Genomic DNA, 20,781 nt, shown 5'->3' with positions numbered 1-20,781 from the left:
TTTGGTAGGGCCCTAAGTATAATCAGGGAGATTATGGAACTGTGTCCTGTTAGGACTAATTCCTGCAGTAAGTTTAGTTTTTTCACATTGACTTGATCGATTATACTCTTAGCTTCTGTCTTCAGATCCATTCTCCACATGGAATAAGCTTCCACATAGGTCAATCCTTGTTTTCCTTTTAAAAACTGTATCTTATTTGCCTTCCTTCCTGCCCCATCGTTCTGCCAATCTACAAAATACTTGAGAGCATTGACTTGGGAAGTAAGGGTGGTGTTCTTAATTAATTCCTCAAACTGCCCAGTTAAATTGACAGCTTTCACAAGTCTTTCACCCAACAGGCTCAGGTATCTAAATAAAGCTATATGGGATTGTTTGAGGAAAAAGATCATTGTGGCATTGAATAATATTACCCGTTGCAGTTTTTAAATCTATGATACTGCAGTGTTTTCTGCTGTGAAAGCTCTGGGGGAAAATGCAATTAGTTTCTGTTTAAGCCTACAAGAAATCAGTGCTGAAATAATCAGTTTGTACTTGAAATCAAAACCTGGCGCTATTGAGGGAGTCCACAGAAAACCTCTCCTGTGGCAGTTACACCTGTGGGGTGTATGTGAGGAAGGATCTATGTTAATGGCAGGAGGAGTGACTGGATGGCTATGGAGTGAGAACAAACAGGGCATTGTTACTTCTTGGCTGCTTTCATGCAGGAAAGGGAAATGGATTTTTTTAAGAAGATGTCATTTTTGGAATCAAAGCCATCATTCTGCAGGAGAAAATGGATTCTGTGTCTCTAGCACAGCACACCATGAATGTAGAGATCAATTGGTAAAACTGTGTGTATTGACTTAGCAAAATTGTACTAGTTCCTATCACTGTATTGTCATGAGCAGGCTTATTTCACTTTAACCCTAGTCTTACTGCTGGCTCTAAAATATAATGTTCGTTATTTCTGTTAATAAATCAGCACAAATGATAGTGTCATCTGGTACAGTTCTGTTAGCATATCCAGAATGAGCCCATCTTTCAGGGGGCTAAGCAACTTTCCCATAAAGAATTGCCCTTGCTTAAAAATTTGGGGGTCTAGGATCACTTTGATTCATACGAATAACTTGCACCATCACAAGCTGGAGTTCCATATATATGTCCAACATGGATGGATGGGAGAACAAGTAGAAATTCTCAGTCTAAATAAAATAAGTTGGGCTGGGGGAAGGAAAACGAAGGATATGCTCATTGCTTTGGATGCTTTGATTCATTCTGCCCTGTTTTACCTATATTCTGAAACAAGGTGGGATAATGGGGCAGATCTTTAGCTGGTGTAAACTGCCATAGCTCAGTTGAAGTTAGTTGATCTGTCCTAAAGAGCAGAATAAGAGAATACTGCAAGTCGTGCTACCCTGGTAGCACTATTCTGAGCCCGTGACACTAAAAGTTTTTACCTGTATGACAAAACAGGAATGTCAGAAATCTAGACCAAATATGAATAAACAGACTTCTCAGTCCAACAGGTCTAGAAGTAGAGTGTGTGAAAGCATTTCACATTAAAATATCTCACTACATTTGTATTTAGCATGACAAGAATTCAGCAATGTTAATTTTAGCTGATTTATTTTTAGTTAGCTTATAATAATCTACAGACTTCATTCATTTTCCTAGATGATATTTCAAATATAAGCAAAGTTTTGGATTTTTCTACTAAATATTGCATCAGGAGAGAGTGCAACTAGGCGAAGGTTTAAATATTATCTGTTTTACAGTGAATGTTTGGGATGTGTTTTTATTATTTCAATGTACACACAAAGGATGATAGCAAGAAAATCCAGTGTGCCTAGGAAGACAAATGGTGTAGATTTCTTGTTTTTCTTTTCTCTGCAGCAAGTGATCTTAGTTGGAAACCCCGAGCAGTTTTCAGCTTAAACGCTACTGGAAAGTGATCACTAACTTCCAGAGCCTGCGAAGTTGAAAAAAAATATATTCACAGTGGGTAGCACAAACCACAGCTCTAGTTGGATACGAGTATTCTTCCCTTCGTGTCCTATTCCTGTGCTGTTGTGCAGTGCTGCTATGCATTGTTAGCTATCTGCCATATTCTATTCTAGGGGTGGCTGCATTTCAGTGGTAGGTGAAGTGATTCCTGTGAAAGTAAAGGTTTTATACCTGGAAATGAAGCTAAGACTGTTTTTATAAATAGGGCCATAGTTGGTTGCTTTATGTGTCTGTTTGCTGGACATCGAAACATTACTGTTTCTCTTCAAGACAGAGTACCAGTAGACAGTGAGTTGTCTTACAGGAGCTCTGCCATTATGCCTCACCATTCCAAAAAGACCTTTCCCACTCTATTGTGATATGCTAACCCACTGTGCTTTTAGCAGGTACATTTAACCAGACAACTACGGAAGCTGAGAGTCCTCTCTTGGAGCCAGCTGCTAGATTGGCTTACAGAGATGTAGCACATTGCCTCTGTGGATTGGAAGACAATTTATTCAACATGTACCATCCAAAATCAGAATATTCTTTATTTGGCAAACTCATTATTTAAGCACTGCATATGGTCCTGCAATGAAAAACCAAAAAGGAAGCCATACCTGCTCTTCAGTCATTCCAAAGGCCTTTTGAAAACCAATGATATCAGCTGAGTTTGGGACAACAGCACTGATGAGCTTTTCACCCTGGATCACAATTCTAAAAGAAGCGAAGAGTCATTCAGAGGTGGCTAATGCTCCTAGACATGTGTCCGATTTTGAAGATTTAAAAAAAAAAAGTAACTATGTTGTGTGGTGAGTGCTTGAGTGATTTAGCAAAATAATGACACGATAATGGAGTAACCAACACCAGGGTTTCTTTAGTGCAACGCTGGCCATTCCCAATGTCTCTGTGGTACTCCCTCCATCTCACGTGACCTAGTATCCTGCAAATACCTTACCAGGCATAGTGCTTTCTACCTTGAGGATCCTCACTGAATGTTTCTCAAGTCAATTGTTACCTGTCGTATGCACAGTTTGTGCTGTTCCTAACTGTTGTGTCATTTTTGTCACCAATTAGCCACACAAACTCTGAGTGAGTTCTCAGCCTGATGTTCTTCCAGTGCTTCTTTGGAACATAACCACAGCCAGCATTGAAGTCCCCCAGGAAGATGAAGTTCTGAAAGGCAGGATTGTAAGACACAAGCTAAATTATCAGCAATAAATCCTCAAAGACACCATTTTAAAAATTCCAGTGAAGACAGAGATGGATGCTTAAAATATATAGATCAGCGATACTCAGACCTCAGTGGTTCAGGAGCCAAACTAGCGATCAACATTACCCAAAAGAGCCACAGTCATGTGAATTCATTGTTTCATTTACTATAGTACTATTCTTAGTTAAACAGTATGATGGGAAATATATAATTATTCTCACAGCAACATGACTGAGCAAGTATTATTATTTTATCATACAATTGGTTAATAACATAGTAAAAGCATCCTGATTGGTTAATAACTTAGACTGGTTAATAATTTAAATCACACAGTGTTTTAATATCATGTGCTGCGGTGAGCCACAGGAGGCATATTAAAGAGCCACTTGTGGCTCGTAAGCCTCCGTCTGAGTATTACTGAAATAGATACGATTAATACAGAGGGTCTGATCCTGCTTCCACTGAAGTCATCAGACCGGCTATACCACCCCAGCTATAACTCCAGTGATGTCCACAGATTGCATAAAGGATGAATTTGGCTTAGAAGTAATCCTAACATTGATTTACTAGTTATATTATGTATTTATTACAGTAGTGTCCGATGACACTAGATTCAAATTCCAAACTCCTTGCTCAGATCTGGTCCATTATGGAAAGACTGAAATTGCAAACTCTGCTCCAAACCAATATTTGCATGGGTAGGAGGTTCAGATCTATAGGTGTGATTTGGCCTGACATCTAATTAGATATAAAGAATCTTTAAATACCTGTTTGTTATTACTTAGGAAGTAAGCGTGTGTGTGGGTGTGTGTGTGTGTGTGTGTGAGAGAGAGAGAGAGAGAGAGAAAGAAAGAAAGGAATGGGATTTTTTTTCAACGTTGGCATATAGTTTAAAAGAAAAAAAAATCCACCATCCTATTTGCAGAGCCCATATTTCACTGTACAAAGATATACAGAGATTTAAATATACATATAGGTTTCTTTCTGAACAGCAGCTGTAATTTTTATTCTGGGAGTTTCATTGGCAGATATTCCATCTCTGAGAACAGAACACTTGTAAGTAATGTGGTGAGCAGAGGGCTGGAAATGAAAGCAGCAAAGCAAGCTGGGAAAGTTTTTTCAGAATGCTTATTTTCTTTAGATTTGGTGTTGGAGCCAAACTATATGTTGTTTAATTGGCCCCAAATAATATTTAAGAACCCACATCTTTTGCATTGTGCACATGATGAGCCCAGTTCTTGATGCCACTTAAACTGTGTCTCCAAAATAGACATTTCAAAGAGCAATAAAGAAAAGCGTTCTGTGTCCTGCAAAATGTTTGTCTGTGCGTAGCTTTACAAATGTCAGATAAGCACGTATGTAAGTGTTTGCCTGTGTGTGTATCTGTGCAGATTCAGAACTTATACACAACTTAGGAGGACGCTTTCAGCAACTGGGTTTCATTTGACTGTTAGACACAGTTACAATGTTAGATCCAAGTATCAGAGGGATAGCCGTGTTAGTCTGGATCTGTAAAAGCAGCAAAGAGTCCTGTGGCACCTTATAGACTAGCAGACGTATTGGAGCATAAGCTTTCATGGGTGAATACCCACTTCGTCGGATGCATGAGATACAGTAATGCACGCTATGGGAGATGCAGGGAGGCTCAGTCCAGACTTCTCATACACTTTCGATGGGCTCTAAACTTGCTGGATTCTTCAGTGGGTGAATGGACAGGGTGCAGTGCAGGGAGGGACATGAGAGCTGGAGCAGAGAGCTCATTAAAGATGTTTGCCCCTTTAAAAAGCTTGGGATGCCGGAGTACTCTGTCCACCCACATAAAGAAAACATAGTGGAGATCAAAGAGAGATGCAACAACAATGGCTAAAGGTACGAGATATTGCCAAAGCTACTGTTGGTAAGGAAAGTATTAGAAGCGACTTAGTTGATGTTCTGAATGATGAAGGTTATAATGGAAAGTGCTGTTTTCTATTTACCCTGTCTCATAATAGCAGAACGAGGGAGCCATCAATGAAAGGTCAGTGAATTTAGAGCAAATATCACCATCCCACAGCATACTTTATTCTCGCTGTAGTATTCATTGCCACATGGTGTAATCAGGTAATGAGGATGAATATTAAAAATAGTATCAGATGTTTTTATGCCCATTAATAACATTTGTGGCTATATACGGTCAACTAATGAGGATTTCAACTCGTTGTCTCCGGGGATCAGGGAGGAATTTTCCACCCCAGTGTATAGCATTGGACCATTGGTTTAGGTACATTGTGCATTTGTTTCTTTCTCTGAAATGTTATATATGGCTCATTGCTGGGGACAGGATACCACAGTAGATTAGGCAATGAGCTAAACTTCCGTGTCAAGTATAGTGAACCTTATTCTGATCTCAGAGTCTTTGGTTTTACAATGGTGTAGATCTATGGACTTCAATGAAGTCATTCCTGATTTACACCAGTTTAAAAAGAGATCAGAACCAGGATCTCTAACTATGCCAGGAAATCACTCTCTACTATGTCAGTACCAGGGTGGTGGGAGAGAGAGAAGAACAAACATAGAGCAGAAATTGATACATTTGCTTTTCCTGGAGGATATTCTGTGTCTCCGAAGTAAGATAGTGGTCAATAAGTTCCTGGTATGGCAACACCATTTTCAGGTAATTGTCACTTTTGAAACTCCATCTGTTTAATTACCTGTGGTAAGGTTGGCCTGGTTAGACTGACTTTGAACTAGATTGCAGTTGTGCATTCTCAGGAGCAGAACACAAGGGTGAGGGAGAAGACACTTTAAGAAGCACACTTTCTACAGAGACATCCGATTTACTGATCAGAAAGTGTAGAACTATATGGGTATGTCTACACTATGGAATAAGGTCGAATTTATAGAAGTCGGTTTTTTAGAAATCGGTTTTATAAATTCGAGTGTGTGTGTCCCCACAGAAAATGCTCTAAGTGCATTAAGTGCATTAACTCGGCGGAGCGCTTCCACAGTACCGAGGCAAGCGTCGACTTCCGGAGCGTTGCACTGTGGGTAGCTATCCCACAGTTCCCGCAGTCTCCGCTGCCCATTGGAATTCTGGGTTGAGATCCCAATGCCTGATGGGGCTAAAACATTGTCGCGGGTGGTTCTGGGTACATATCGTCAGCCCCCCGTTCCCTCCCTCCCCCCGTGAAAGCAAGGGCAGACAATCATTTCGCGCCTTTTTTCCTGAGTTACCTGTGCAGACGCCATACCATGGCAAGCATGGAGCCCGCTCAGGCTATGTCTCACCCTATGTTTCCTGGGTGCTGGCAGACGCGGTACGGCATTGCTACACAGTAGCAGCAACCCCTTGCCTTGTGGCAGCAGACGGTACAGTACGACTGGTAGCCGTCATCGTCATGTCTGAGGTGCTCCTGGTCGCCTCTGTGAGGTCGATCAGGAGCGCCTGGGCAGACATGGGCACAGGGACTAAATTTGGAGTGACTTGACCAGGTCATTCTCTTTAGTCCTGCAGTCAGTCCTATTGAACCGTCTTATGGTGAGCGGGCAGGCGATATGGACTGCTAGCAGTCGTACTGTACCATCTTCTGCCGAGCAGCCATGAGATGTGGATGCCATGCAGTCCTTCTGCACCGTCTGCTGCCAGCCAAAGATGTAAAAGATAGATGGAGTGGGTCAAAACAAGAAATAGACCAGATTTGTTTTGTACTCATTTGCTTCCCCCCCTCCCCTGTCTAGGGGACTCATTCTTCTAGATCACACTGCAGTCACTTACAGAGAAGGTGCAGCGAGGTAAATCTAGCCATGTATCAATCAGAGGCCAGGCTAACCTTCTTGCTCCAATAAGGACAATAACTTAGGTGCACCATTTCTTATTGGAACCCTCCGTGAAGTCCTGCCTGAAATACTCCTTGATGTAAAGCCACCCCCTTTGTTGATTTTAGCTCCCTGAAGCCAACCCTGTAAGCGCCCCTCCCTCCGTCAGAGCAATGGCAAACAATTGGGCATCTGAGAGTGCTGTCCAGAGCAGTCACAATGGAGCACTCTGATGGGGCTAAAACATTGTCGCGGGTGGTTCTGGGTACATGTCGTCAGGCCCCCGTTCCCTCCCTGCCTCCGTGAAAGCAAGGGCAGACAATCATTTCGCGCCTTTTTTCCTGAGTTACCTGTGCAGACGCCATACCACAGCAAGCATGGAGCCCGCTCAGGTAACCGTCACCCTATGTTTCCTGGGTGCTGGCAGACGCGGTACGGCTTTGCTGCACAGTAGCAGCAACCCCTTGCCTTCTGGCAGCAGACGGTGCAATACGACTGGTAGTCGTCCTCATCGTGTCCGAGGTGCTCCTGGCCGCGTCGGCTGGGAGCGCCTGGGCAGACATGGGCGCAGGGACTAAATTTGGAGTGACTTGACCAGGTCATTCTCTTTAGTCCTGCAGTCAGTCCTATTGAACCGTCTTATGGTGAGCGGGCAGGCGATACGGACTGCTAGCAGTCGTACTGTACCATCTTCTGCCAGGCAGGCAAGAGATGAGGATTGCTAGCAGTCGTATTGCACCATCTTCTGCCAGGCAGGCAAGAGATGGGGATGGCTAGCAGTCGTACTGTACCATCTTCTGCCGAGCAGCCATGAGATGTGGATGGCATGCAGTCCTTCTGCACCGTCTGCTGCCAGCCAAAGATGTAAAAGATAGATGGAGTGGGTCAAAACAAGAAATAGACCAGATTTGTTTTGTACTCATTTGCCTCCTCCCCTGTCTAGGGGACTCATTCCTCTAGGTCACTCACAGAGAAGGTGCAGCGAGGTAAATCTAGCCATGTATCAATCAGAGGCCAGGCTAACCTCCTTGTTCCAATAACAACGATAACTTAGGTGCACCATTTCTTATTGGAACCCTCCGTGCAGTCCTGCCTGAAATACTCCTTGATGTATAGGCACCCCCTTTGTTGATTTTAGCTCCCTGAAGCCAACCCTGTAAGCCGTGTCGTCAGTCGCCCCTCCCTCCGTCAGAGCAACGGCAGACAATCGTTCCGCGCCTTTTTTCTGTGCGGACGCCATACCACGGCAAGCATGGAGCCCGCTCAGCTCACTTTGGCAATTAGGAGCACATTAACCACCACACGCATTATCCAGCAGTATATGCAGCACCAGAACATGGCAACGCGATACCGGGCGAGGAGGCGACGTCAGCGCGGTCCCGTGAGTGATCAGGACATGGACACAGATTTCTCTGAAAGCATGGGCCCTGACAATGCATGCATCATGGTGCTAATGGGGCAGGTTCATGCTGTGGAACGCCGATTCTGGGCTCGGGAAACAAGCACAGACTGGTGGGACCGCATAGTGTTGCAGGTCTGGGACGATTCCCAGTGGCTACGAAACTTTCGCATGCGTAAGGGCACTTTCATGGAACTTTGTGACTTGCTTTCCCCTGCCCTGAAGCGCATGAATACCAAGATGAGAGCAGCCCTCACAGTTGAGAAGCGAGTGGCGATAGCCCTGTGGAAGCTTGCAACGCCAGACAGCTACCGGTCAGTTGGGAATCAATTTGGAGTGGGCAAATCTACTGTGGGGGCTGCTGTGATGCAAGTAGCCCACGCAATCAAAGATCTGCTGATATCAAGGGTAGTGACCCTGGGAAATGTGCAGGTCATAGTGGATGGCTTTGCTGCAATGGGATTCCCTAACTGTGGTGGGGCTATAGACGGAACCCATATCCCTATCTTGGCACCGGAGCACCAAGCCGCCGAGTACATAAACCGCAAGGGGTACTTTTCGATAGTGCTGCAAGCTCTGGTGGATCACAAGGGACGTTTCACCAACATCAACGTGGGATGGCCGGGAAAGGTGCATGATGCTCGTATCTTCAGGAACTCTGGTCTGTTTCAAAAGCTGCAGGAAGGGACTTTATTCCCAGACCAGAAAATAACTGTTGGGGATGTTGAAATGCCTATATGTATCCTTGGGGACCCAGCCTACCCCTTAATGCCATGGCTCATGAAGCCATACACAGGCAGCCTGGACAGTGGTCAGGAGCTGTTCAACTACAGGCTGAGCAAGTGCAGAATGGTGGTAGAATGTGCATTTGGACGTTTAAAGGCGCGCTGGCGCAGTTTACTGACTCGCTTAGACCTCAGCGAAACCAATATTCCCACTGTTATTACTGCTTGCTGTGTGCTCCACAATATCTGTGAGAGTAAGGGGGAGACGTTTATGGCGGGGTGGGAGGTTGAGGCAAATCGCCTGGCTGCTGGTTACGCGCAGCCAGACACCAGGGCGGTTAGAAGAGCACAGGAGGGCGCGGTACGCATCAGAGAAGCTTTGAAAAACAGTTTCATGACTGGCCAGGCTACGGTGTGAAAGTTCTGTTTGTTTCTCCTTGATGAACCCCCCCCGCCCCTTGGTTCACTCTACTTCCCTGTAAGCTAACCATCCTCCCCTCCTCCCTTTAATCATTGCTTGCAGAGCCAATAAAGTCATTGTTGCTTCACATTCATGCATTCGTTATTCATTCATCACACAAATAGGGGGATGACTACCAAGGTATCCCAGGAGGGGTGGTGGAGGAGGGAAGGAAAATGCCACACAGCACTTTAAGCACAGCACTTTAAAAGTTTACAACTTTAAAATTTATTGAATGACAGCCTTCTTTTTTTTGGGCAATCCTCTGTGGTGGAGTGGCTGGTTGGCCGGAGGCCCCCCCACCGCGTTCTTGGGCGTCTGGGTGTGGAGGCTATGGAACTTGGGGAGGAGGGCGGTTGGTTACAGAGGGGCTGCAGTGGCAGTCTGTGCTCCAGCTGCCTTTGCTGCAGCTCAACCATACACTGGAGCATACTGGTTTGGTCCTGCAGCAGCCTCAGCATTGAATCCTGCCTCCTCTCATCACGCTGCCGCCACCTTTGAGCTTCAGCCCTGTCTTCAGCCCGCCACTTACTCTCTTCAGCCCTCCACCTCTCCTCCCGGTCATTTTGTGCTTTCCTGCACTCTGACATTATTTGCCTCCACGCATTCGTCTGTGCTCTGTCAGTGTGGGAGGACAGCATGAGCTCGGAGAACATTTCATCGCGAGTGCGTTTTTTTTTCTTTCTAAGCTTCACTAGCCTCTGGGAAGGAGAAGATCCTGTGATCATTGAAACACATGCAGCTGGTGGAGAAAAAAAAAGGGACAGCGGTATTTAAAAAGACACATTTTATAAAACAGTCGCTACACTCTTTCAGGGTAAACCTTGCTGTTAACATTACATACATAGCACATGTGCTTTCGTTACAAGGTCGCATTTTGCCTCCTCCCACCGCGTGAACGGATTTTGGTTGAATGCCAGCAAACATACACTGCAATGCTTTGTTCTACAGTGATTCCCCAGTACGTGTTGCTGGCCTGGAGTGGTAAAGTGTCCTACCATGAAGGACGAAATAAGGCTGCCCTCCCCAGAAACCTTTTGCAAAGGCAGAACCGCAAATGCCAGGGCAAAGTAATCCTTTCACATGCTTGCTTTTAAACCATGTATAGCATTTTAAAAGGTACACTCACCAGAGGTCCCTTCTCCGCCTGCTGAGTCCAGGAGGCAGCCTTGGGTGGGTTCGGGGGGTACTGGCTCCAGGTCTAGGGTGAGAAACAGTTCCTGGCTGTCGGGAAAACCGGTTTCTCCGCTTGCTTGCTGTGAGCTATCTACAACCTCCTCATCATCATCTTCTTCGTCCCCAAAACCTACTTCCGTATTGCCTCCATCTCCATTGAAGGAGTCAAACAACACGGCTGGGGTAGTGGTGGCTGAACCCCCTAAAATGGCATGCAGCTCATCATAGAAGCGGCATGTTTGGGGCTCTGACCCAGAGCGGCTGTTCGCCTCTCTGGTTTTCTGGTAGGCTTGCCTCAGCTCCTTCAGTTTCACGCGGCACTGCTTCGGGTCCCTGTTATGGCCTCTGTCCTTCATGCCCTGGGAGATTTTCACAAAGGTTTTGGCATTTCGAAAACTGGAACGGAGTTCTGATAGCACGGATTCCTCTCCCCAAACAGCGATCAGATCCCGTACCTCCCGTTCGGTCCATGCTGGAGCTCTTTTGCGATTCTGGGACTCCATCATGGTCACCTCTGCTGATGAGCTCTGCATGGTCACCTGCAGCTTGCCACGCTGGCCAAACAGGAAATGAGATTCAAAAGTTCGCGGTTCTTTTCCTGTCTACCTGGCCAGTGCATCTGAGTTGCGAGCGCTGTCCAGAGCGGTCAGAATGGAGCACTCTGGGATAGCTCCCGGAGGCCAATACCATCGAATTGTGTCCACAGTACCCCAAATTCGAGCCGGCAACGTCGATTTAAGCGCTAATCCACTTGTCAGGGGTGGAGTAAGGAAATCGATTTTAAGAGCCCTTTAAGTCGAAATAAAGGGCTTCATTGTGTGGACGGGTGCAGGTTTAAATCGATTTAACGCTGCTAAATTCGACCTAAAGTCCTAGTGTAGACCAGGGCTATGAAAATGTGTCAGTTTCTTAACAACTGCATCAACAGTTTTGAAATCACGAGCCTCATAATGTTGGCACCAAAATGATTCAATGTCACTACATTCTTTCTGTCTCAAATCTATGTTTAGCGGTATAAATATGTGAGCTTACTGATGACTCACCTTAGATTTCCAGCGCTGTTTGACATCTAAATACACATCATAAAGCTCATCAATTTCCCGCACAGCTGTTTCAGGTGTGGTGTGCTGAGGGATTATCACGAATTCTTTAACAACTTTTAAACAAAGCAAATTCACAGGGAAAAAGGTTAAATGATTTTTAATCTTTATAAAAATAATTATCAAGATAAGAAAAAGCAGTTTGAAATGAAAATGTGTGGTGTTTAATAAAAATACTTTGTTCGTACAACTTTTTATACTGAGGAATGTAGTTAGTCTGAGGACGAATGATAGCCTGTATCATTAAGCATCTTATCTTAAGCACATTAGCCCCTGGTGTCTGTCAGACTAATGGATCTGACATTTCAACTGACATGAAAGTGTACAAAATGTTTTTCCATTATGGAAAAATCTCTCTTAAATGGGCGCTGTGTGCAGCATTCGTGATCACGGTGATAGGAATTCCAGCAGGTGAGCTATTAAGTCTGGTTCCTGCAAGCTGTTGAGCACTCAGGCTCTGATCCAACAGAACACTTAGGCACACAAAATAATCCCATTGACTCCAATGGAGTCACTCACATGCATAAAATTAAGTGTTTGCTTAAGTACTCTACTGGATCAGGACAAGTGCTCAGCACCTTGTATATCTGAACTTTAATAGTCCAGCTGCTAGATTTTCATTCAAAAGACCGTGATCACTAACCTGACATATATTGCACATTTTAGGGTTTTACATAATGGAAAACCCATTTTTGTATGTTTTCCTTTCAGTTGAAAAGGATACAGCATAAGGTTGCAATATTCTTCTCCAAGTACTTATTTCTGGTTTTAGCCAAATTTTAATAGAAGGATTGCACTTAGTTCCCCACTTCTATCTATTTTGCTCTTTAGAATATGATGTCAATTTGTGTTACTGGACCTATAAGGAAATGAGAGCCCTATGGACAACCAGTACCAATACTAACTTTGATTGTTGCATCATCAGCACAAATCACATTTATATCATATCAACAGAAACCTAAATATGTGGGAGACCTAGGTCCAGTTTGTATTTCTGAGGAAGTCAATCACTGATGACCTTTTTCTTCTCTGCCTCTGATGGCTAGGGGAGTTAGAGCTTTATCCTCAGATATGTTGAGCCTCTGATAATGTCCATGAGACAGGCGTGTGCTCCATGTCTTATGGAATTATGCCCTGCAATGTGAACTCTATCCTACTAAGAAATAGGGCCTTCAGATTGGGATTTCTGCCCTTTTTACCCACTTCATGTTGCCCAGTGGAAGGGATGACATGGCCCCGTGTAGTGAAGTTTCCTTCCAAGTCTGCAAACTTGTCAACAATCTTACAATTAAAGTAGGTTCTAAATACCAAAATCCAAGCTTCGTATGAGGATAAGCCTAGCTATCTCAGACTCCTACAGCAAGCTACCCAAATCCTGAGATACCCTATGTGTAGTGAAACTTGACTTCATTCATTATTTTCTCATTTTATAAAAACTTTGAGAGAGGACAATAAGATCTTGGCAACTTCTCACCAGTTTTTGGAGACTTGAACCAGACAACAAAGGGTTCTCTAGAAAAAGCATCTACATCTCCAGGCTGAATATCTGGATACTGATAGGTTTCCTTCACTGACACTACATTTGATCTGCAAAGTAATTTAACCCATCAATAGAATATTAGATATCACATTTACTAATAGTTTGGTCATGTCAGTTCACTTTGTAATTTCTTGGCTAGTAGCAAAAGCTACATTACACTGCAGTTGTGAAGACTTAATAAAATTCCTATTCAATATGTCAGTAGAATAACAGTACATTTCAACATCAACCGTGATTTCTAGCTCAGAGTTACCATCCCATCTCCTTCACTTCCAGAGACTGAAGGCTGGCCAGAATAGCACCTTTGCTTGTCTACATTGAGGTTGAACAGGTACAGCTACACTGATGGCTGTAACTAGGGCAAATCTTCAAGATAGGCCAGGCCCAACTCAATTTATTCACATTAAAAATCTACTATTCTTTTTGTCTAAAGATGTTGGCAGGTATGGATCACTGCTGTCATGACGGGACATAGGGAGAGATGTGGGAGGAAATCCTAGCCCAATTGAAAATTATGGGAGTTTTGCCACTGAGGGGCCAGGGTTTCACATGGCCAGAACCCTCCTTGTATAGGGCTTTCTGTATCAAAGTCAACATCTTGACTTGTCATTGGAAGTGAATGTGAATTTAGTGTAGTAGTGTGAGAACTAGTGTGATAGGCTTTTTGGCATTGACACGGGGAAGCCAGCAGGCAGCTGCGTTCTGCATTAGTTTGTAATCTGTCTACTACATAAGAATAGTTCACAAACGGAGACAGAAATATAAGGTATGGAATTCACTTACCTATAGATAAAAGCATATTGTTCCTTATAGGACTTTCTTCCTAACCTTTTACTGATCACATAGTCATATTCTTCTTGGGACTGACTAGAAAGAGAATATTTTAAGTAGATTTCTGTCTCTATAAAGGTCTGGGTTTCTATTTAATCTTATATTAGTAAACACATGTAAGAGGGTCTGGAGCACTGACTTCTTGTGCTGGGTTACAGAGATAAGTCACCTAAAAAACCCCTATCTTTGGTATTATCTTGTATTATTCACATTGTTTTTTTCTACACCTCTCATGCTGCGTTTTTTAACCTCAGGCTTTATGCTCTGTACTGTACTTTCTATTCTTTTCCTGTGCCTCACTTCCGTCCATCCATATATGCATTACATTTTCTAGAGCAGAAACTTACAGGGATATAGTTTTTAATCTCAGTATTATTTTTATCCAGCAAAGACTATTTCTAGCTAAAAGTGAATTCCCCCTTTTTTGTATGCTGTCAGCCAAGTCTTTCTTTTTCTTTCTTCATCTTATTTCCCAGGATGCATTAGTTTTAGACCTACTGAATCCCACCCTAATCAGACACGTTTTTTCAAAATTAGCTTGTAAATGATTTTGTTGCTAGTCTTCTTCAGTAAACCAGTCAAAGAGGCTAGTTCTCTTCTACTGTATTTTTTTATGCATGAAGTTCAATCTGAGATATTTCAGTCTAAAGACCTGATTCTTCAATGGAGTGCTCTGGTGCTTAGCAGATCACATGGACTTTTGTATCTGTCCTTTCCTTCCCATGTCAGAGTATTGTGTGCAGTACCGGTCAGCCCATTTCAAAAAGGGCATTGCAGAACTAGAGGGGTTTGGACAAAGGTGATGAGAATGATTAGGGGTTTTGTAAAGCTATCATGTGAAGACAGATTGAAACAATGGGTATTGTTTACCTTAGGAAGGAGGCAAAAAAGAAGGTCCACAACAGAAATCTATAAAATAATGCATGCTTTAGAGAAGGTAGATCATGAGTGTCTGTTCTCCCTGTCTCACAATGCAAGAAAACGGGGACATTCGATTAAATTGAAAGGTGGAAAAATTCAAAATAGATAAAAGGAAATACATTGTCACATGTTCTGTAATTAGACTGTGGAACTCATTACCACAGGGTGTTTTGAGGGCCAGAATTTAGCAAAAATCAAAGAAAGATTGAATTTTTATATGGATACCAGGAATATCCATAGTTATAATAGTCTATGCCAGGGGTGGGCAAACTTTTTGGCCTGAGGGCCACATCGTGGTTCCAAAACTGTATGGAGGACCGGGTAGGGAAGGCTGTGACCCCCTAAACAGCCTGGCCCCTGCCCCTTATCCTTCCCCTCCCACTTCCCACCCCCTTACTGCCCCCCTCAGAACCCCTGAGCCATCCAACCCCCCTGCTCTTTGTCTGCTGACCGCCCCCTCCCAGGACTCCCTGCCCCTAACCGCCCCCCGGGACCCCACCCCCTATCCAACCCCCCCTGCTTCTTGTCCCCTGACTGCCCTGACCCCTAACCACACCCCTGCCCCCTGAAAGGCCCCCTGGGACTCCCACGCCTATCCAACTGCCCCCTCTCCCCTGACCGCCCCCCCAAACCTCTGCCCCATCCAACCGCCCCCTGTTCTCCGCCCCCTTATCATGCCACTCAGAGCACCAGGACTGGCAGCCGCGCCACCCAGCCAGAGCCAGCCATGCCGCCGCGCTGCCTGGCAGGAGCTCACAGCCCCATCACCCAGAGTGCTGGCGGCACAGCAAGCTGAGGCCGGGGGGGAGAGGGGACAGTAGGGGGGAGCCAGGGGCTAGCCTCCCCAGCCGGGAGCTCAAGGGCTGGGCAGGATGGTCCTGTGGGCTGTAGTTTGCCCACCTCTGGTCTATGCTAACAAAAAGCATATGAACCCATCTCTAACTATTAGGAATTAGGTTTAGACCAATGAGGGCCAGATTACCCCTATCTGCCCACTTCTTGAACCTTAATTTGTAGCATCTCATGCTGGCCGCTGTTGGAGACAAGAGACTGGACTAGAGGGACCATGGTCCAATATGGCAATTCCTATGTTTTTCTGCCAGCTCTTCTGCCTTTCTGCATGTACTTGTGTTAGTGAATACACATTTGTAGTTTGCCTTACCCATTGAGTTTTTCTATTAAAAGAGGGCATATCTTGTTGCTGTTGTCCTTTATTTCCATCAGTAGCATGATGTCACAGCGAGAAATAACCTGCAGCAGAAAAGAGCAAAGTTTAAAGTCTGTTTTCGCTCAGTATATTTTCAAGGGTTAGAAAATTTTTGAAAAGAACAAAGAGAAAAATTGATTGTTGATTATTGTGACATGGACAATTACCCCTCCACAAGCCCTAGTGCATGAGGGGTAATCCAGAGTCCTGCCTGTCACATGCGTAATTGGGGGTAGGTTTAGAAGGTAGATGGAAAGTAGCTGTGGTGGGAGCTACCATGGGTGAAGGGTATGTCCTTTCCTCCCAGCTGGCTGGAAAGTTAGCAAAGTGGCTGGTAGTTTGGAACCCACTGCTCTGAGTGGTTTGTTTGTGTTAAAAATCCTTTGATTATGAACCCATTAAAAAAAAATTCCTGAGGAAATGGACAAGCTGCTGCTGGCAAGAGCTAGGGTTGCCGATTTTGGTTGGATGTCTCCCTGGAGGTTTCATCAGAGGACATAATCTTTAATTAAAGATTAATCTGTAATTCCTGGAGACTCCATGACAATCCTGGAGCGTTGGCAACCCTAGAGAGCATTGCTCATCTTCCCCAGCTGGTGGTTCTGACCATCAACCTCTGTTACATTTTATCTTTCTTCCCCATCCTTTGTAGCTTGTGTCCTCTTTGGACCCAATCCTGCAAGCACTTATGTACACAAGTAACTTTACTCGGTGCCTGACCCAATTTCCATTGAAGCCAATAAGAGTCTTTCCATTGACTTCAGTGACAGTTGCATTGGTTCCCTGAGTAATCGGGACTACTTGTGTGAGAAAATTTACTCACATATGTATTTGTAGGATTAGAGTCGTAGAATGTCAGCTTTGTGGGACAGGTACTGTAACTAACTATGTTTGGACATAAGACATTATGGGTGCTACTATAATACAATGATGAACTAATATCAGTGTATCAGGGAAATACGGTTACAGCAGGAGACCTGAATGTAACACTGAGGTTTTCTAACTACTTGGCATCTCTAGAATTTGTTCTTTCCTTACATGTGTCTGAGACGTTCCCCTGGTGTTATCTGGACTGGTGATCTGCTAGGTCACTCCCATCCTTGACTCTCGGAGCCAGCCTTACCCTGCTCTGCTGTGACAACCCCCACCCCTGGGCTGTTCACATACAGCCTCTGGCATGTAAGCTGCTTGGATTGTGCAATCGAATGACACTAGCTAATATCTCCAGTCCTAGACACAACCCTAGGAACCTCCCTCTTGCAGTGTCCAGTTATGCCCACTGGACACTGCAAGCTTATATGAGTTTGTCAATTTAACGAAGAAATTGATATGCACCAGGCTTGTTATCCCAAGGGGAGTCTCTGACACTTTTTAAACTAAACACACTGCTTCAGGTAGAATAAACAAACAAATGTATTAACTACAAAGATAGATTTTAAGTGATTATAAGTCAAAGCAAAACAAATTGGATTTGGTCAAATGAAATAAAAGCAAAACACATTCTAAGCTGAACGTAACACTTTCAGTGCCCTTACAAACTTAGATGCTTCTCACAACAGGCTGGCTGTTTGCCCTTCAGCCAGACTCTCCCCTTTGATCAGCACTTCAGTTGCTTGGTGGTGATGTCTGTAGATGGAGGTGGAAGGGAGAGGAAGAGCATGGCAAACGTCTCTCCCTTTTATCATGTTCTTTCTTTCCTCTTGGCTTTGCCTCCCCCCTTCAGCCTCAGGTGAGCATTACCTCATCGTAGTCCCAAACTGACCAAAGGAAGGGGGGTAACTCACTCAAGAGTGCAACAGATCCTTTGTTGCTGCCTAGGCCAGTATCCTTTGTTCCTGTGAGGTTGGGCTGGGTTTGTCCCATACATGCCCTGATGAGGTGTGAATTGCCCCTCTGCTCATGGAGAATTTTTGTCTGAGCTTGTTTTAAGCCATGAGGACACATTTTCAGCCTCATAACTATATACATGAAATTACAACCTATAACATTACTATAACAACAATGCTCAGTACATCATGAGACTTCCAAAGACACCTGAGATGACAAACTTTGCATTGAATACCACACAATCATTTTATAAGGATGAACCTGGGAGTGTAGGGTGTTCCTCTGAGGTACAGACCATCACAGTGACTATCAGAAAGATTTAAATGTAAATATTGTAGGACAAAAGGTGAACCTAAAAACCAAGTCACAAATAACCGTGAACAATCAGGCACAACTGTGCACCCAAGGGACTGGAACAGCTCATTTAAATAGTTCTTTACTTTTTATACAGTGGCTGGCACATAAGGACCCCAATCAATTAGAACAGGCACAGGGTAGCTCTAACCTATGCTAGCTTGTAATGGCTCTTAAGAAGCCATTACACTGACAGGATCACTGGAATATGTGGCCACATCCCTTCTCCATGCCAGCATGCCCCCCTACAGCTGGAAAAGGGTAGCACAGAACAAACTCTAGTAGTTGGGGATTCCCCTACACTGGAAAACCCCTAGCTGTCCAGTTAAAGCTGCATTAAATACTGCTTTGTGCTGCAGAATACCAGAGGCCAGGATCCAGCCCAGATATCCAGTGGCTATTCTATATTAATATTTTTTTATTTATGAAAGGGCATTTGTTGCTCTAGATAGGAAACTTGAATGAGGTATAAAGTATTGTTTTGGCAGGATAATTGGAAATGATCCAATTTCAGGAGAGGCTAAGCACTGCTACAAAGTAAGTAAATGTAGTGCAAATCCCTTCTGGTTTAGTTTTGTGACCATGTGGAAGGGACAAATGAGGATATGCTGATCTAATTTTTTTCAGTGGAAGCAGAATCTTCTCTAGCTTAGTTGACATTTAGGAGATAAAAACACTGACAAAAGGCCCAATCCTGTAAACCTTTACTCACATAAGTAATCCCAATGGGACTACCCTTATGAGTAAGGAATGCCTGCATGAGTAAAGCCTCCAGTCATAATTCTAAACAATCCTTACTGTAACCCTTTAGCAGGTAAAATGAATCCAATATAGTATCTGAAAACAGGAGAGTAAGAGCATTTTACTTTAGAACAGGAGAACTAATTACCCAAGACATGTTAGAGAGACAAAGTTGGTGAGGTAATATCATTTATTGGACTGACTTCTGTTGTAGCCACATTGGTCCCAGGATACACACTGACATATTAATAATTGTAGGTAAGAACTGACTAATTCTACTTATCAAAGCTCTAATGCAGTGGTTCTCGAACTAGGGGTGCCACTTGTTCAGGGAAAGCACGTGTGGGCCGAGGGATGTGCTGGCCGCCCTTCCCGCAGCCCCCATTGGCTTGGAGCGGCGAACCGCGGCCAGTGGAAGCCTCAATCGGCTGAACCTGCGGACGCAGCAGGTAAACAAACCGGCCTGGCCTGCCAGGGGCTTTCCCTGAACAAGCGGCGCCTCTAGTTTGAGATCCACTGTTCTAATATACTTTAATTACACCTTTAAGTGCTAGGAATAAGTGTATACATTCTCACTGCTAGAATGACACATCCAAATCATTATGACCTCTTTAAACAAGGCTTTGAAGTTACAATCCATAATTTTCATGGATCTGAAGGTTTCAGTATTTATGGTTTAATTTCAAATTAACCTGTACTCTTCTAAAAACATTAAGTGGCCTCATGCATGAAACACGTTGAAAATGTGATGATGTGTTTTTCTTGCAATACATTAGTCGGGTTTTGAATTTTAAATCACTGCTCTAATAGTACCCGCTTATGAAACAGTTTAAACAACATAGTGTATATGATTAAAGGATTAGAAAATGTGCCCTATAGTGATAATCTTCTCTTTGGTAAGATAAATAGATTGAGCTCTTTGAGTTTAAGGGGTGACTTGATTACCATCTATAAATCTCTGCTTGGGGAACAAATATTTAATAATCAGCTTTTCACTCTAGCAGAGAAAGGTGTAACACAATCCAATGGCTGGAAGTTGAAGCTAGACAAATTCAGACTGGAAATAAGGCATACGTTTTTAACTGAGTAATTAAACATAGGAACAATTTACCAAGGGTCGCGGTGGGTTCTCTATCACTGGCAATTTTTAAAGCAAGATTGGATGTTTTTCTAGAAGCTACACTCTAGGGATTATTTTGGGGAAATTCTATGGCTTGTGCTTTATGGGAAGGCAGATTAAATGATCGTAATGGTCCCTTCTGGCTTTAGAATCTATGACTCTATATTTTCCTGCTAAGGGGAATGTCTTGTGATGATCATTTCTTAGTGAGACAAGAGCCTTTCAGAGTAATGATTGATTAAATAAATAAGGTAAATAAGGCTCAATGGATTCAAAGGGCAAGATATTTTTCTTGTGCATCAAAGACTCCCAGCATCTCCTAACTCTAACTTTATGAAGGAAATTGCATCTGCAGTTTCTATTGTTACTTTATTCTATAAATAAAACTTCCTGGACATGTGGCTTTGGGC

The 20,781-nt window shown here is 43.8% G+C and overlaps 1 protein-coding gene across 3 annotated transcripts in view; it reads right to left on the bottom strand.

The window, feature by feature from the left end:
• Window positions 1-1,588: 1,588 nt before the first annotated feature.
• The window catches only part of DNASE1L3 (deoxyribonuclease 1L3), a 42,819-nt gene continuing 23,626 nt past the window's right edge, over window positions 1,589-20,781 (bottom strand). For 2 of the 3 annotated variants that reach the window (XM_048857858.2, XM_048857857.2), the window contains exons 2-8: window positions 16,285-16,373; window positions 14,154-14,237; window positions 13,305-13,417; window positions 11,774-11,886; window positions 2,981-3,138; window positions 2,583-2,679; window positions 1,589-1,948 (exon numbers count right to left, since the gene is read on the bottom strand). In XM_048857858.2, coding sequence (XP_048713815.2) covers window positions 1,826-1,948; window positions 2,583-2,679; window positions 2,981-3,138; window positions 11,774-11,886; window positions 13,305-13,417; window positions 14,154-14,237; window positions 16,285-16,352 — 756 coding nt within the window. In that variant the 5' untranslated portion in view covers window positions 16,353-16,373 and the 3' untranslated portion in view covers window positions 1,589-1,825. The remainder of the gene's footprint in view (window positions 1,949-2,582; window positions 2,680-2,980; window positions 3,139-11,773; window positions 11,887-13,304; window positions 13,418-14,153; window positions 14,238-16,284; window positions 16,374-20,781) is intronic. The other variant, XM_075130314.1, reaches the window with a different exon arrangement.

Source organism: Caretta caretta, chromosome 7 (assembly GCF_965140235.1).
Source record: "Caretta caretta isolate rCarCar2 chromosome 7, rCarCar1.hap1, whole genome shotgun sequence".
Taxonomy (NCBI): Eukaryota; Metazoa; Chordata; order Testudines; family Cheloniidae; genus Caretta; species Caretta caretta.
Note: the sequence above shows the minus strand (reverse complement) of the source record. Positions and strands in the feature narration are given on the sequence as shown.